We start from the raw sequence: 17276 nt of genomic DNA, 5'->3' as shown, positions 1-17276 counted from the left end.
AGGGAAACAGGTATTCACCCGACAAGACGTCTAATGATGACATTTCCACCAAGTCATTATAAAAACCATCAATATTTGGCAAAGTAAAGGCTGAGACATACACTTGTGGACGGACAACAGGACGGACTCACACACGGACTGTGCGATTCCTATATACATGTACCATCTTCTTCGAAGGAGGGCATGAAACCAATGTAAACTACATTGACACAGTAATCATATTCTACCAATGTAACAACAAATTAACATTTTTTCAGTTAGAACAATTTTAATAAACATGATGAACACTATATGTTACTTTTTTTATATAAATGTCATTCGGAATGTTGATTGAGCATTATTAAATTTGATAACATCACAGTACAGCTATGAAATGTTAAACTTGGATTAATTTGTAAGTGGATTTCAATAAAATAGCATGATAAACAGATAACATAGGCCTGTCTTATTAAAAATAGACATATTAAGTTTCTACTGATGTTTCAGCTCAAAACAAACACAAATTCATAATCAATCTGTATATTTAATAAGAGGCATGTAAAAGGTTTATAGGATATAGTTACTGAACTATCAAATCAATCAAGTTGATGCTAACTGATTATATTTTTTTTTATGTGCATATATGTGCATGTGTTTAATATAGCATATGTGCGACGGTGCACTATTTGGAATATTCATCTGACCCCTGGGTAAAAAGTTATGAGTAAATAAATGGGTAAAAAAAACCCTCATTTTACTAACAACAAGCGACGCACATGATAATAAATTTTGACCCAAAAGTCAGATCAAAATTCCAAATAGTGCACTGTCGCACATATTGTTTTTCATACCCGAATTTTTTTGTTCATACCCAATAATTTTTTTTATACACAATTTTTTTCATACCCACATTTATTTTTCATACCCATATTTTTTTCGTACCCACATTTTTTTTTTGGTACCCAATTTTGTTTCATACCCACATTTTTTTGGTAACCATATTTTTTTTTACCCAATTTTTTTTCGTACCCAAATTTGTTTCGTACCCAATTTTTTTTGTACTCAATTTTTTTTTAACCAATTGATTTTTCGTACCCATTTTTTTAGTACCAACTTTTTTTTCGTACCCATTTTTTTTTCCTTCCCATATTTTTTTTCATACCCAAATTATTTCGTACCCAATTTTTTTTTCATACCCAAATTTTTTTGTATCCAATTTTTGTTTCGTACCCAAATTTTGTTGTTGTGCTCAAATTTTTTTGGGTACCCAAATTTTTTTCTTACTAATTTTTTTTCGTACCCAATTTGTTTTGGGGCATAATTTTTTCGTACCCAATTTTTTTTTTAACATGACTTCTTTATTTATTCACCAATTTACTTCAAATTAATACTGAACATCTCTTATGACAACACGGTCTATCTCGACCATCCATGTCCACATTATCCACCCCGGGGCCCCACCAACATAGGCCTTTCCCACCCAAACTTGCCTTTTAATATAACATCTATGCGGCGTGGGGATACGCGTCAGCCTCTGACGTGTCACTTATAGTTTAAATTGTGTATCTTAACTTAAATTTTCTCCTAAATGTTTCATTAGACTTGCCATAACAATTTGAAAGTATTGTCAATAAAAAATTTGATAAAATATTCAAATAATAATAATAATCACTGTAAAAGAACATTTGATGAAACAACCTGAAAGAATTACATCAAAAAATGTAAAAGAACAACAAAAAGAAAATTCAAAACAAGAGGGCCTGAAAGGCCCAAAGTCACTCACCTGAGATAAAAAGAAATGACTTGTTCTTTGCGCAGGTTAATGTAAGATAGCTTTGTTCCCAATAGTTAAAGTACACATAAAAACTGATCCTGATTGAAACTGGTCCAGAAATTACTAAGTTCATTCGTAAGTTGAGAATCATCATTCTTGTAAAACAATTGAATCATCTTCATCTCTGTTCTTTAATAAACTATCTTAGATGTTGGTAAATTTCCCAAAATGTCCATTTCTAGAAACTATCTTCAATGTCCAAAATATTAATTAATTACCAGCGATGCAGATTCTTTAAGCAGTAAAAATTTAGTTTTCGGGATGCTAATAAGCCCTGTGCAGCATGTTTTATACACCCTCAGGCTGAAGGACATTGGCCAGTAGTCAACATCCAATAATATACTTCAATACATCTTTTCTGGGCTTATCTCAATTTTAATTGGCTTTGCATAATCTTAGAGGAGTGTTGAGATTTTGATTGACAGATAAGGATCTAAGACAAGGCATTTCAGCCCCTCCCTCTTTGACTCCTTAGCTTAGACAATGGAAACATGACAATTAACTAAATTTTATGTATAACAAGATGTGTTTGTGAAACACTATGTCCCCGTATATGACGTTTGACCTTAAAGGATGACCTTGACCTTGACCCTTCACCACTCAAAATGTGCAGGTCCATGAGATACACATGCATGTCAAATATAAAATTGCCAACTTCAATATTGCAGAAGTGACATTACATGAGCAATTTTGACCCATATATTTGACCTTGAAGGATGACCTTGACCTTTCACCACTCAAAATGTGCAGCTCCATGAGATACATGCCAAATATCAAGTTGCTATCTTCAATATTGCAAAAGTACTCATAAAATGAGCGATTTCGGCCACATATATTTGACCTCTGACCTTGACCTTTCACCACTCAAAATGTGCAGCTCCATGAGATACACATGCATGCCAAATATCAAGTTGCTATCTTGAATATTAAAATATTGCGAAAGTGTACATTAAATGAGCGATTTTGACCCATATATTTGACCTTGAAGGATGACCTTGACCTTTCACCACTCAAAATGTGCAGCTCCACTAGATACATATGCATGCCAAATATCAAGTTGCTACCTTCAATATTGCAAAAGTTATTGCAAATGTTAAAGTTGGCGCAAACCAACAGACCAACAGACAGGGCAAAAACAATATGTCCCCCACTACTATAGTGGGGGACATAAAAATAAGTCAAAATAATACAAAACAACAAATAGCATATTCATTTTCCTCTAACAAAATTCTTCATTTTGAGTATAAACATGACATATATTGGTTATCAGATGACAGACTTGTGTCATTAATTAGTTACTGGCAGTTGAAATATTAAACATCATCTAAACACTACTCAGAAAGAAATGAATTACAGTATGTACCCAAACAAAGTATATACGCATGTAAATGCAAAATAATGACACCCTATAGTGAAAATGATGCATGAAAATGATCAGCATTATGTCTCCTTTATGGATGGTCATTATCTACTGCACTAAATATGTACAGGTAAGCCATTGCATTTTACTGGAGTCAAGGTTGCCATGGAAACAGTTTGATAGCACAGTAGTCGGCTGAGATTATTGATTTTCCCAATTCAATTGATCTTAGAAGATGTTCAATCAATACACCAAAACACAGTAGGTTAACTTTGCTTATCAGTAAAGATCAAAGATAAGGCTCTACAGTGCAATAGTACATGTACAGTTATTTTATGACATAGAAACAATAGGTTTCTTAAATTGCATGCAAACTACTGTCTTTATGTACACCACATTTTGAAGGAAGTACCAGGTTTATACAAGGGAGTTAACTATTAGAAAGTATGTACAGGTTATCTTTCTTTAACATTATAGCTTATCAGAACTAGACTGTTCACATGTTTTCACTACATACATATAGAGAAAACTGCCCCACCCCCTGGCGGCCATGTTTTTCCACCCATCATGACCTATTTCAAACTTGTCCGAGATATCTATAAAAATCGATGTTTAGAAAAAAATTAATGACGACTAGGCAAACAATGTGATTTCTAGAGTGTTCACAAGCTTTTTTTACTATCTAAATATAAGGAAAATGACCCCCACCCCCTGGCGGCCATGTTTTTTTACCGATCCAAACCATTTTCGAACTCAACCGTCATCCAAAAAACATATGTTCTGACCAAATTTCATTGAAGATTGGATCAAAAATGTGACTTCTAAGAGTGTTCACATGTTTTCACTTAGTGTTTTATCCAGGCCTAATCAGCGTGGGGACCCGCCATGCCCCTTTTTTCGGAGCGCCACACTGCCCCTTTCAAAGACAATTAGCGCCACGTGCCCTTTTATCTAGATCCATATGTATCAAGTCTTATCTGCTTTTGCAATCGCGTGTCTGGGTGTCCCCAAGACGCGCATATTAATGCATGACTGCGTATGACGCAATAAAAGGGGGCCTATTACCCAAAAAGTGCTGTAAAAATCAATAATCATCCCGAAACAGTTAATTGCGCAAGTTGGTAAAACTCCAAATACGACATTTTAACTCCGCCAGGCATTTTTGTGATGCATGCGTCATTTTGATTAGCTAAGCAGCATTTTCAATGGAAGCCAATCAGAAAAAGGAGTTTGTTCTTAAGAAAACGGCGTGGGTTTTGTGTCGACGAATAATGATAGTCAGGTTTCTAAATGACAAACAACGACGACCCAAACTTCTGGCGCAGACTATTTATCTGAAAGAAACCAGCAATAGTTGTTATTCAGTCCTCGCATATGACTGTTTTTTTTCGCTCACTTACATGAGGTACAAATAAAATTTACCTAAATCAATGATGTTACGTATTGTTATTCAAACTAAAATGATCCGAAATCTTTTGTTAATATCAGAATATTGGTAAGACACAAGGGCCGTAACGGTAAAGATTGCTACTACTTAGAGATTAGCCGAGTTTTGAATACTGTGACAGTGTCTATTACAAGTCGAATCCTCGCAAATTTTAAAGAACTTTTATTTACATGTATAGCTTTTTTTTTGGTATTTAATGACAACCAGGTCCATGAGTGGCAAACCTGCATATACATGTACAGCTGTTCGTTTGACTCTCATTGTCACGAGGAACATGCGGATATTTCAGGCTGTTTGAAACTTTCTTTGTTCAATGTATCATGAATTAATGAATACAGACAAGATTTATAGTTAAAAAGTGGCATTTATTAAAGGCATTACGAAACACATGTTATTTAGTTCATTCAGGGACGTATACAAACACGTGTTTTAAGCCGTGATTAAAAGTTTCAACAAGTTGAAAACACCCAATGTGCCCTTTGTTAGAGAATTGCCGTGCCAAATGCCTTTTTTTAAGTCATGCGCCATGCTCCTCTGCCTATTGATTTAACACTATCACTATATACATATAGAGAAAACTGCCTCACCCCCTGGCGGCCATGTTTTTCACCGATCTGGACCATTTTCGAACTCGTCCGAGATATCAACGAAACCAATGTTTTGACCAAGTTTCATGATGCTTGGGCAAAAATTGTAGCTTCTAGATTGTTCACAAGGTTTCTCTATAGCCATATAAGGAATACTGCCCCATCCCCTGGTGGCCTAGTTTTTCAACGGACCGGAACCATTTCTGAACTCAACCAACAATTCATTTAGACAAACATTTTGACAAAGTTACATGAAGATTAGGCATCAAATGTGACTTCTACAGTGTTCACAAAGTTTGTTTTTTTGACCTAGTGACCTAGTTTTTTACCCAGCATCACCCAGTTTCGAACTCAGTCGAGGTATCAATGGGACAAATGTTCTGACCAAGTTTCATGAAGATCGGACAATAAATGTGGCCTCTGGAGTGGTCACAACTCAAAATGTTGACGCCCCACGACAGACAAAAGGCGATCACATAAGCTCACCATGAGCATGTTGTGCTTAGGTGAGCTAAAAAGTAATTGCACTTTAATGAACAATTTAAATTTCAAAAATTATAAAAATTTAAACATCTTCATCTAAATTGCAATTAATGTACATAAATATTTTATGATACAAATTGCAATAAATAAACAAGAGCTGACAGAGGACAGCGCGCTCGACTATTCCAGTGCTTGACAGTATAACGTAAGCCGTAATGGAGAGGGGGGTATAATGTGGGTGTGTGGTCATTTAATAGATGATCTTCCAAAAAAGAGAAAACATTTTTTTTTTTTTTTTTTTTTTTTGGGGGGGGGGGGGATTCTGGGGTGGGGCGTGGGGGATGGTTTGGGTGGAGTCCATTGTGGTATGTCAGGTGTGTTGTTTTGTCAAAGTGTGAATCAAATGTGATCATAAATAAAGAAGTTATGGCAATTTAAGCAAAATTTAATAATTTGACCTTGAGAGTCAAGGTCATTCAAGGTCAAGGTCAAATTCAACTTGCCAGGTACAGTAACATCATGATAGCAAGAAAGTATTTGAGGTTTGAAAGCAATAGCCTTGATACTTTAGAAGTAAAGTGGATCTAAACACAAAATTTAACAAAATATTCTAAGTTACAAAGACAAAAAAGGGCCATAATTCCGTTAAAAAAGCCAACCAGAGTTATGCAACTTGCCCTGTTCAGTCCCCTTACGATAGTTAGCGAGTTTCCCAAGTATAAAAAGCAATAGCTATGATAGTTTAGGAGTAAAATGGACCAAAACACAAAACTTAACCAAATGTTGAATTATCTAAGTATAAAAGGGGCCATAATTCTGTCAAAAGTTTGATACAGTTGTCTGCTCTTGTGTAAAATTTGGGGTCATGTTGGTAATGTTGGTAAAGAAGTATGCAAAATATGAAAGCAATATATCAAAGGACAAGGAAATATTTGAGGTGGTACGCAAACTTTAAAATTGATTTATCAATAATATGCATATTCTAAGTGAAAAAAGGGCCATAATTCTTACAAAATGCTTGATACAGTTGTCTGCTCTTGTTTATAGGTTGGGGTCATGCTGGTAAAGAAGTATACAAAATATGAAAGCAATATGTCAAGGGACATAGGAAATATTTGGGGTGGTACGCAAACTTTAACATTTGCACGCTAACGCTAACGCCGACACCGGGGTGAGTAGGATAGCTCCACTATATATATTTCATATATAAAAGTCCAGCTAATAAAATTGCACAAATTTGGAATGTCTTTAAAATAATTATGGTAAGTATGCTAACAATGTATGTTATAATTTTTTGCCGCATAAATAACTTTAAAATAATTTGCGTTGGTCATTTTTTGAAGTGCTTATTTTTTATTTGTGAATTGGTCAATCCATGAAATAAAAAATATTATTTTCCCAACGACAATAATTATTTTACAGTATCAAATCTCTGAGACTTAAAGTACAGGGTATCTTTCAGCTTGTCTTTTACATCTTTGAACTTATCATCGTAAGAGACCTCATCAGCAGTAAATCTCCCCTTCACCACTAGACTTCCTTCCGTACTGTCCGCAATCTTGAGGTTGTCAAAGTCTGCAAGACCGAAGTCTGCCGTTCCCAAGGCAACAAAGCCGTTCTGCGGAGCGGGACTGACCGGTGCAGCGATTCTGACCACTAGTTTACTATTCAGTAAACAAATCACTTGACCATCCTGTAATGGAAAGTTCTGTCAATGTCCATCATGAGCAAACAAAACAAGTTATAAACTACAATGTGTTCTATGTGTAAGGGATCAAGTATGTAAAGTAACTTTTGATAAGAATTCAAGCCAATGAGCTTCATAATAAAGACCTTGGCCTTTTTTGCTGAAAGAGAAAACCCTACTCATTTCCTGGGTTTACAAAACCTCTTTATCTATAAATATAGTGCAGTAAAGTACATACACAATTCAAAGCAATAAAAAAATTAAAGTCAGCTGAAAGTGGAAACAAGAGCACCGCATAACGGGTGCCACGCTTGGCTGCGGGAGCAGTTTTGAATAAATGAAAGGTTGTCAGAAATTTTTAGATTTTTTTTTTTTTTTAGAGGTCACAGTGACCTTAACCTTTGACCTAGTGACCCAAAAATGGGTGTGGCATGTAGAACTCCTCAAGGTGCAGCTACATATGACGTTTCAAAGTTGTAGGTTGAAGCACTTTGATTTTAGAGCCAATGTTCAAAACCTTGACAAAATGTCAAGGTTTTAGCGGACGGCGGACACGACACGACAAGCTGGCTATGACAATACCTCGGGTTTTCTTCGAAAACAGCCGAGCTAAAAATCACAGAGCAGGGTTATGATATCACAGACCAGAGAATGACATTCCTGACGAGGGAAGTGACATCACAGAGCAGAGTAACCACATCACTTACCACTGACAAGAGTTATGATATCACAGACCAGAGTTATGACATAACACACCAGAGTAATGATATCAAATACAAGAGTATGACATCACAGACCAGAGAATTGACATCACAGAGCAGGGTAATGACATCCCACACCAGATTTATGACAACACACCAGAGAAATGAGATCACACACCAGAGTTATGACATCACAGACCAGAGTAATGACATGACACACAATAGTAATGACATCACAGACAAGAGTAATATCATTGCAGACAAGAGTTTTGACATCACAGACCAGAGCAGTGACATCACAGAACTGAGTTTAGTGACGTCAGGGACCAGAGAATTTTAAATCACATTTATGAAATTACAGACCAGAGTAATGCAAGTTAACCAAACAATGAGAAATACAACAAATCAATGATCAGAGTTATGTAACAAATCACCAACCAGAGAAATACCATCACAGCACAGAGTAATGCAACAAATAGCTATGCTGTACCTTAACCAGTAGCTCCATCTTGTACCAGGTGTTGGTGGAAATGTTCATATCCTGCTTGTATAACTCCTTGGTTCTGGCTGTGAACCAGTATAAGAGGAAAAAGCAAACAATTATTAACAAAACATTGATTTAGAAACAATTACACCCAGATTTGTTTTTAGGAACAATTATTACCAATAAACTGATTAAACAACAATTACACCAAAACATAGATTAAGGAACAATTATTACCCACATATTGCTAAATGAACATTTATTACCCAGAAATTGATTAAAGTCATGTACTACCCAGACATTGATTAAGGAACAATTATTACCCAGTCAGTGAATATTGAATAATTTTAATCAAGACAGTGACTAAGGAACAATCATTAGCCTTACATTGATAAAGTAACAGTTATTTCCTATCAATGATAAATTAACAATGATAACCCAGATATTGATTTTGACACAATATGCATACCAGCACCATGCAAGCCTTTAAATCGAAATTAAAAGATCTCTATGTTCTCTGTGCTACGAAAATTGTATACAAATATCAATAAAACCACACTTGCTATGCAGATGAAGTAATTGTGTACATGTGCAGCATTAATTTTCCATGCTTTTTATCAGGACACAGGATCAACACAAGATACATGAGCACTATCTGTTTTAAGCTTACAACTTATTATCGTCCCGTTTACATACGGTAACCATTCAAAAATGTTTCAGATTACACATTTAATTATGGTCATAAAAAAAAATCGCCAAAAATTTAAAGTTGCCTTTTTGGAATTCAATGATATTTTTTGTTTTTAATGCTTTACATGTCAATATAAAGATTTGACAATATTATGTATCAAATGCTAAATTTTCACAAGGATAACACCCGTTTGCCATCATCGGTCTTCTATGGATTTTATCATGAAGATGTTAACGGAAGGGACAAATTAGTGTTATAGGTATAGCAAGGCAAACAAACCGCCACACAACCCCTCAAATGATGCACTGAGAGTGACAGATAGTTAAAAATAGTGTTAAGGGGTTATTTACGCAAGAATGATTCACAACTGTTCATAACTTTAGTGCCTTTGGAACATGTTTCAGGAAAATCGTATAGTAAAATCGTTAAATACATACATCCAAAGACTACTTGTGTCTTGATTTGTTATAAATTATAACATAATCAATGTTACACAAACATAAGTTGCAGTATATTGTACATATACAATGTAGTTATACTTGTTGATCAGAAGTGGGTATTAATTTCTGTGTAAGACAAAATTGTTGAATGAAAACAGCCAAACAAATAACGCTTGATTGGTCATTGTCGGCTCTGGTACTACTTAAATGTACCCCGGGCACTCTTAAGTACCCTTACATGTACCCCGGGTACGGTAAATATACTAAAATGTACCCGGGAGTTTTAACACTAAATTGGTCGTTGTCGGCTATTTTATTTTAAAATTAATTATGTTCATATTTATGTCAATTTTCTGTTAATGGCCTACATAAGCATGTTGATGCATAAAAAAAAAAAAGAAGTCTTATTCGTAATAACAGTAATCTGTAGCGCGTTTTACAACATCCGATTTTGGGCGAGAATAAAACTCTGGTACAGTCTAATATCAGCCAGGTATGTGGTAGAATATTTACCGTAACCGGGATACATGTCAGTATACTTACATGTACCCAGGGTACATGTAAGTAGTACCCGAGCCGACAATGACCAATCAAGCACAAATAACCGGTTATGATAATCCCTCGTGCATTTATGCAATTTGGACTTTGAAACATTTGCTATTCTGACATAATTTTTGAGTGGATTTTTGTCATAAATTATACGCACCAGAAAATTGTGTCTTATACTCCAAACAAGAGCGCCGCATGACGGAGCAATATACGCCCGATTCGTGTGCCATTGGAGATGATACACTGATGATTGATGTATTTGTTTTGGAAATAAGCAAAAAAAAAATTCAAAAATCGCGAAAAAAATAAACCCGATGAAAATATCGCAAAATAAAACTGGATAAAAATATTGCATAAAAATATTGCATGTGTTAATCGGTTGCATGTCTCCAATCAGACCTGACTGATATATAATCTATATACTACCTCTGACCAAGTTCGGTGAATTCAACTTGAACTAGAGCTTTGTCACTGAATGTGACTTATACCCCCATACCACTTTGACGCAGGATAAAAAGTTGTTTAAAAGTTTCGGATGAATACAATTTGAATTAGAGTCCGGACAAAGTGGCGCCGTTGAAAATGCACTAATTGACCCTATGACCTAGTTCTTGACCCGACATGACCCATATTCGAACTTGACCTAGATATCAACTAGATGCAACTACTGACCAAGTTTGGTAAAGATCGGATGAATACAATTTGAATAAGAGTCCGGACAAAGTGGCGCTGTTGAAAATGGACTAATTGACCCTATGACCTAGTTTTTTACCTGGCATGACCCATATTCGAACTTGGCCTAGATATCAACTAGATGCAACTACTGACCAAGTTTGGTGAAGATAAGATTTATACAATTTGAATTAGAGTCCGGACAAAGTAAAATGCACTAATTGACCCTTTGACCTAGTTTTTGACCCAGCATGACCCATATTCGGACTTGACCTAGATATCAACTAGATGCAACTACTGACCAAGTTTGGTGAAGATCGGATGAATACAATTTGAATTAGAGTCCGGACAAAGTGGCGCCGTTGAAAATGCACTAATTGACCCTATGACCTAGTTTTTGACCCGGCATGACCCATATTCGAACTTGGCCTATATATCAACTAGATGCAACTGCTGACCAAGTTTGGTGAAGATCGGATGAATACAATTTGAAATAGAGTCCGGACAAAGTGGCCCCTTTGAAAATGCACTTATTGACCCTATGACCTAGTTTTTGACCCGGCATGACCCATATTCGAACTTGGCCTAGATATCAACTAGATGCAACTGCTGACCAAGTTTGGTGAAGATCGGATGAATACAATTTGAATTAGAGTACGGACAAAGTGATGCCTTCCGCCCGCCGCCCGCCCGCCCGCCCGCCAAGGGGTTTCACATAATACGTCCCGTATTTTATACGGGTGTATAAAAATACAGTTATAACTTTTCGTCAATACCAGTTTAATGAAAATTGCACATATTGACAGACAGACAGGCATACGGACAGCTGACCATTATTGTGAATCCAGTTAAAACAATATATATATGTGAAACTTAATAATAGGGAATTCTGATACAAACAACTTTTATTTTTCTGATTTAAGCGCAAGAATGGTTTGGAAATATTTTTTGGATTTGGAAAAATGAACGATTTGGATTGGAAATGGCACCTATTTTTGTAGGCACAGGACAGAGGAGAAAAACCCAGGCAATTGGTAGTGACATTTTTCCTTTAAAGAAAGTCTCTGTTAAACAAAAATCCAGTTTAGGCGAAAAGTGAAATCCCTGCTAAGCCTGCGTGAACTAAGCTGGCTATTCTGGGACTATGCTTAAGAACATGCATAAAGCCCCAATGTTCTAGAGCGTGGCCTGCGTGAACTATGCTGGCTATTCTGGGACTATGCTTAAGAACATGCATAAAGCCCCAATGTTCTAGAGCGTGGCCTGCGTGAACTATGCTGGCTAATTTGGGACTATGCTTAAGAACATGCATAAAGCCCCAATGTTCTAGAGCGTGGCATACCTAGGTCTCCAGTGACAATGATTCCCTGTCCAGGAAAGATGAAGAAGAAAACGCCCTCGGCAGAAAACGACTCACAACCACCCTTGTTGACTCTGGCTGCTACATAGGCCCCTGACGTAGCATTCACTGTACCAATGTAGACGTCTAGTTCTACGTATATGTCAGACCTAAATATATACCAGAGGATGGTGATATTGACACTCCACCAATGTAGGCAATATCTCTAAGTAAATGTCAGACCTAAATATATACCAGAGAATGTAGACATCAATAAAGTCAACTAAAAGTGCAAAATTATCAAGGTAATACAGTTGACAATTAGTGATAATACAATAATTCACTTATTCGCAGTTTTAAATAATTAAAATTAGGCCCCTATGTATTTCTGTTCCTATAGGCAAAAATCAAACCAGAATACATTTTTATACAAAACTCATGGGACATTCATGTTTACAATAACAGCTTATTTTATAAGTCTGAACAAAAAAAACACTTGACAATACATTTCCCCTTGGTAATATCACATCAATCTACGACATGTTCCTTGGTTATACCAGCTCGTGTTTCCGATGATGTTAAAAGGGCTCGTTTCTTTCTCACACCAAAATATCGGCGCTTCCAAAACCATCTGGCGTACAACGTTACCATGGGAACTGGTTGTTTTTATGATTTCAAAGGCTCCAACTTGCTGGGCAAGGTTAAATGGCTCCATGAACTCTTGATACGCTGTTTGGAGAGGAAACATAACATTGAGTTGCAGAAGTTCAGTGTGTAGAGGTAGGTAACACTGAATATAGCTTTAAACGATCAGTTTTGACATGTAACAGAGAAATCGTTTTTAAATGGTCAGTTTTTAAATGTGAGAGATAATTTATTTTTAAATGGTCAGTTTTTAAAGGTAAGAGATAATTTATTTTTAAATGGTCAGTTTTTAAAGGTAAGAGATAATTAATTTTCAAATGGTCAGTTTTAAAGGTAAGATATAATTTATTTTAAAATGGTCAGTTCAGAGAGGTTACAGAAAATTGAGCTTTAAAAGGTCAGTTTTGACATGCATCAGAGAATTTTACTTTAAATGGTCTGTTTAGAGAGGTAACAGGCTTTAAAGGAACCTTTTCATGTTTTGAAAAATTGACAAAATTGAAAACAATTGTTTCAGATTTGCAAATTTTCATTGTATTTGTGATATTTTCGAGGAAATAGTTACACTGAACATTAACCATACTCTAAAATTTTGACAATTTGAAAACCTGAAAATGATAAAGTGTTACAAACAGGAAATGATGGAATAATTTGGAGAATTCTGAAAAAAATACACCTCTCACTGTATGACCACAGATTGCAGAGTGGTTTAATGCAAATATTTTACTCAAAGGATTAGTGATTTGAGCCCAGTTGAGGATTAGTTTCTTTTCGTTTATGAATCTGTGCAAATCCCTTGATATACAGTATAATCATTTAGTGTAGGGTAATGATTAATAAGTAATAATAAAGTGTAGGGTAATTGTTTTTATGAATTGCACTTCTCCTCATTCATATCTACACATCTATGAAGTTTCATGTTTAATCTTGAAGCGTATCTTGAAAAGTTACATCATACAAAAACAACAAAGGGCAACAACTCCTATTTTAGAAAGTGAATGGTTATGGTTCTTATGCATTGCACTTTTCCTCATTAATATCAATACACCTACGAAGTTTCATGTTGAAATCTTGCATGGTACCTGAAATCTAGCAGAGAAAAAATTCATCATACTAAAAACAAACAAAGCACAATAATTCTTAAAGAAAGTGTCGGGTTATGGTTCTTAAGCATGGCACTTTCCTCATTGATATCTTTCCACCTATGAAGTTTCACGCTGATATCTTACATAGTTTCTAAGATAAAGCCCTAAAATGTTTTGTGACAGACGGATGGACGGATAAGCCAAATTCTATATTCCTCCCTCAGACAAAATACCGGTAGCAGTACAACAGTCCTTCACCGGATTGTTAGACTAAACAGAAAATCTCCATTAGTATCATTAACCTAGCTCAAGTACTTTTATTTTATGATAGGATGCAGATTTTAGTTTTTAATCATTTTTGTCTAACAAAGATCATTGCGGGATCTAGCCGTTTTTGACAGACAAAATGATTAACATTCTGGTTTACCATATAACCTCTCATCTACACTCAGATCTTCATCACATTTTTTACTTGTTGCAGAATCAAGAAACAAATTTATATAATTTTTTTATTTCTATTTAACCATAGCAACCACAATTTTTGTCTGACAAAAAAAAATGGAATATCATGCATATTTCCCATATGGCCACATAAAAAGTATTACTAAGTTTCATAAATCCATTTTAAGCACTTTATGAAATATAGCAGGATCAAGATTCAGACGGACAAACAGAGAAACCGCCAGATAGACGAACCAAGGATAAACCTCTTGTCCCCTCTGTTACCACCTGTAAGGACAAATAATCAAAGTTGACTTAAGTTTATAAACTTATGCGATTGAACCTGAATGAATATGTGTTCATATTTACTTACATTCAAAGTCATCCATGTACGGCAGTGGGAAGGGTTTTTGCGGTGGAATATTGCTGCTATTGCCCTTACGGCCACCCCCGATGGTATTCAATGTGTACATCTCATCTACACCCAGACTTAGATGGATTGTTCCATTTACAACCTGAATATAACGGTATAGCGAAAATTGGACTCTTCCATTTACCACCTGAATATTATGGTTAAGCATGAGTGGACTGTTCCATACAATTTGTTAATATTGGACAAAGCACATATCAGACCGTTCCAAACATTAACTGAAAATTGGCAAAATTGCATATTGGACTTTTCCATACAACACCTGAATATTGGACAAATCACATATTGCACAGTTATATACATGTACACCATCTGAATATAGACAAAGATATTGGACTTTTCCAAACAGTATCTGAATATTGGACAAATCACAAAATAGACTGTTCCGTACGCAAACTAAATATTTGACAATTAACAAATTGGACAGTTCCAAGCACTCTCTGAATATTGGACACATTGTATATTGGACTGTTGGAAAAACCACCAGAATATTTGACGAATCACATGCCAGAATGTTTCAGTCACCACCTTAATGGGGATGAAAGGATACAACAAACTGATGAAGCAGTGGCATGTATGCACTTGATAATAGAAAACAAGGGTGACAGTGAAGGCAAGCCTGTTCATTTATTATGCTCCCCCAAAATTTATTTTGGGGGGGAGCATATAGTCGCCGCTTCGTCTGTCACTGTGTGCGTCTGTCTGTGTGTGAGTCTGTCTGTCCGTCCGTGCACAATTTTTGTCCGGGCTATTTCTCAGCAACTAATGACCAGAATTCAATTAAACTTTATGGGAAGCTTCACTACCAAGAGGAGATGTGCATATTATCAGCGGGTTCTGGTTGGATGATTTTTCACAGAGTTATGGCCCTTTGAAATTTTCTATAAAAAATTCTTGTCCCCCCCAACTACTGTGCCCTTAAGACGTTTCCTTTTATCTTAATATATAGTGCAATATTGTGACAAAAAAAACATTTGGGGAGCATCACCCGACTCCGACGGTTTCTTGTTTAAATAGCTGTCAGAGGCCAGCATCTTATTAGGTTCGTGCAACTAAAAACATCTCTCACACAAGACTTGTTTATAAAGAAAAGTACAGCCTACATCATCAACAATTAAACAAGAATTAAATAAGTCAAATTAAATGATACACCTTGAAATTTCACTAAGAATTGCATTAAAATCGAAACCAATGTTAAAATAAGCATTGAGATAAACTTTTAATCTAAATGGTCCTTGCTCTAAGAAAACCGAGCTTAGCTGGTGCATGGGGGTAAGATATTCTCCAATATTATAAGCTTTTGAAGTCCGCACAGGATTATTTTGGATGAAACTTTCCACTAAGACTGGATTTTCATTTGAAAGAAACTTTATTGAAACAGGAAATTCCATAAAAGTGGACAGTGTCGTCTATGATTATCATGTAAACACTGCACAGGCTAATCTGGAGTACTTTACGCACATGCATTAAGCCCAGTTTTCCTGGAGTATGGCTCATATTGAAGTTTCTAAGGCACATTATGGCTCATATTGAAGTTTCTAAGGCACAGTATGGCTCATATTGAAGTTTCTAAGGCACATTATGGCTCATATTGAAGTTTCTAAGGCACAGTATGGCTCATATTGAAGTTTCTAAGGCACAGTATGGCTCATATTGAAGTTTCTAAGGCACTGTTTGGATTGCTTACTGGTATGGTTCCCATGTCTTTGAACAGTATGGAGTCCTCGCCATCAAAACCAAGTTTGCTGTAGTGAACAAACATGCTCGTCAATTGTGCCTGGAATAAATACAGTAATTGGTATGTTTAGGCATATAATGAATATATACATCATTATATACAATTATTGGTAGGTTAAGGCATAACATACACTTATTGGTATGTAAGAGCATAAAATACAATTAGCTGTATTTTGAGGCATAAAATACAATCATTGATATGTTATGGCATATAATGCAATTTTTGGTATGTTAGGGAATTCCATTCCTGTTTTGGAATGTAAGGACATAACATATCCAAATTGGTATATAAGAGCATAAAATATAAATATTGGTATATTACAGCATAAAATACAATTAAATGAATGCTAAGGCATAAAATGCAAGATTGGTATAAAACGGGGTTAACATGAAATTATTTGAATGTTAGGGCATCAAATACAAATCTTGATGTGTACGTCCATAAAATACAATTATTGGCATGTGAATGCATACCATACAATTATCAGTAAGTTATGGAATTTATGCAATTAGAAGTACATGTATGTAAGAGGATAACATGCATTTATAGGTCTGTTAACCATACATGCCAGACATCCCGATATTGGCGGGACAGTCCTGCTTTTGGGGTGTTAGTCCCAGTGTCCCGATGTGACACTATTTGTTCCGACATTCGTACAAAACGATAAACGCTCTATAAGTTCAC

At 35.6% G+C, this 17276-nt stretch overlaps 1 protein-coding gene across 4 annotated transcripts in view; it reads right to left on the bottom strand.

Annotated features, from left to right (window-relative positions):
• Positions 1-248: 248 nt before the first annotated feature.
• LOC127859943 (galactocerebrosidase-like) overlaps positions 249-17276 on the bottom strand; it is a 46189-nt gene continuing 29161 nt past the window's right edge. For all 4 annotated transcript variants that reach the window (XM_052397582.1, XM_052397584.1, XM_052397583.1 and 1 more), the window contains 6 exons: positions 16542-16631; positions 14798-14939; positions 12811-12982; positions 12257-12423; positions 8569-8645; positions 249-7383 (listed from right to left, as the gene is read on the bottom strand). In XM_052397582.1, coding sequence (XP_052253542.1) covers positions 7102-7383; positions 8569-8645; positions 12257-12423; positions 12811-12982; positions 14798-14939; positions 16542-16631 — 930 coding nt within the window. In that variant the 3' untranslated portion in view covers positions 249-7101. The remainder of the gene's footprint in view (positions 7384-8568; positions 8646-12256; positions 12424-12810; positions 12983-14797; positions 14940-16541; positions 16632-17276) is intronic.

The sequence above is a fragment of the Dreissena polymorpha genome, chromosome 15, assembly GCF_020536995.1.
Source record: "Dreissena polymorpha isolate Duluth1 chromosome 15, UMN_Dpol_1.0, whole genome shotgun sequence".
Taxonomy (NCBI): Eukaryota; Metazoa; Mollusca; class Bivalvia; order Myida; family Dreissenidae; genus Dreissena; species Dreissena polymorpha.
Note: the sequence above shows the minus strand (reverse complement) of the source record. Positions and strands in the feature narration are given on the sequence as shown.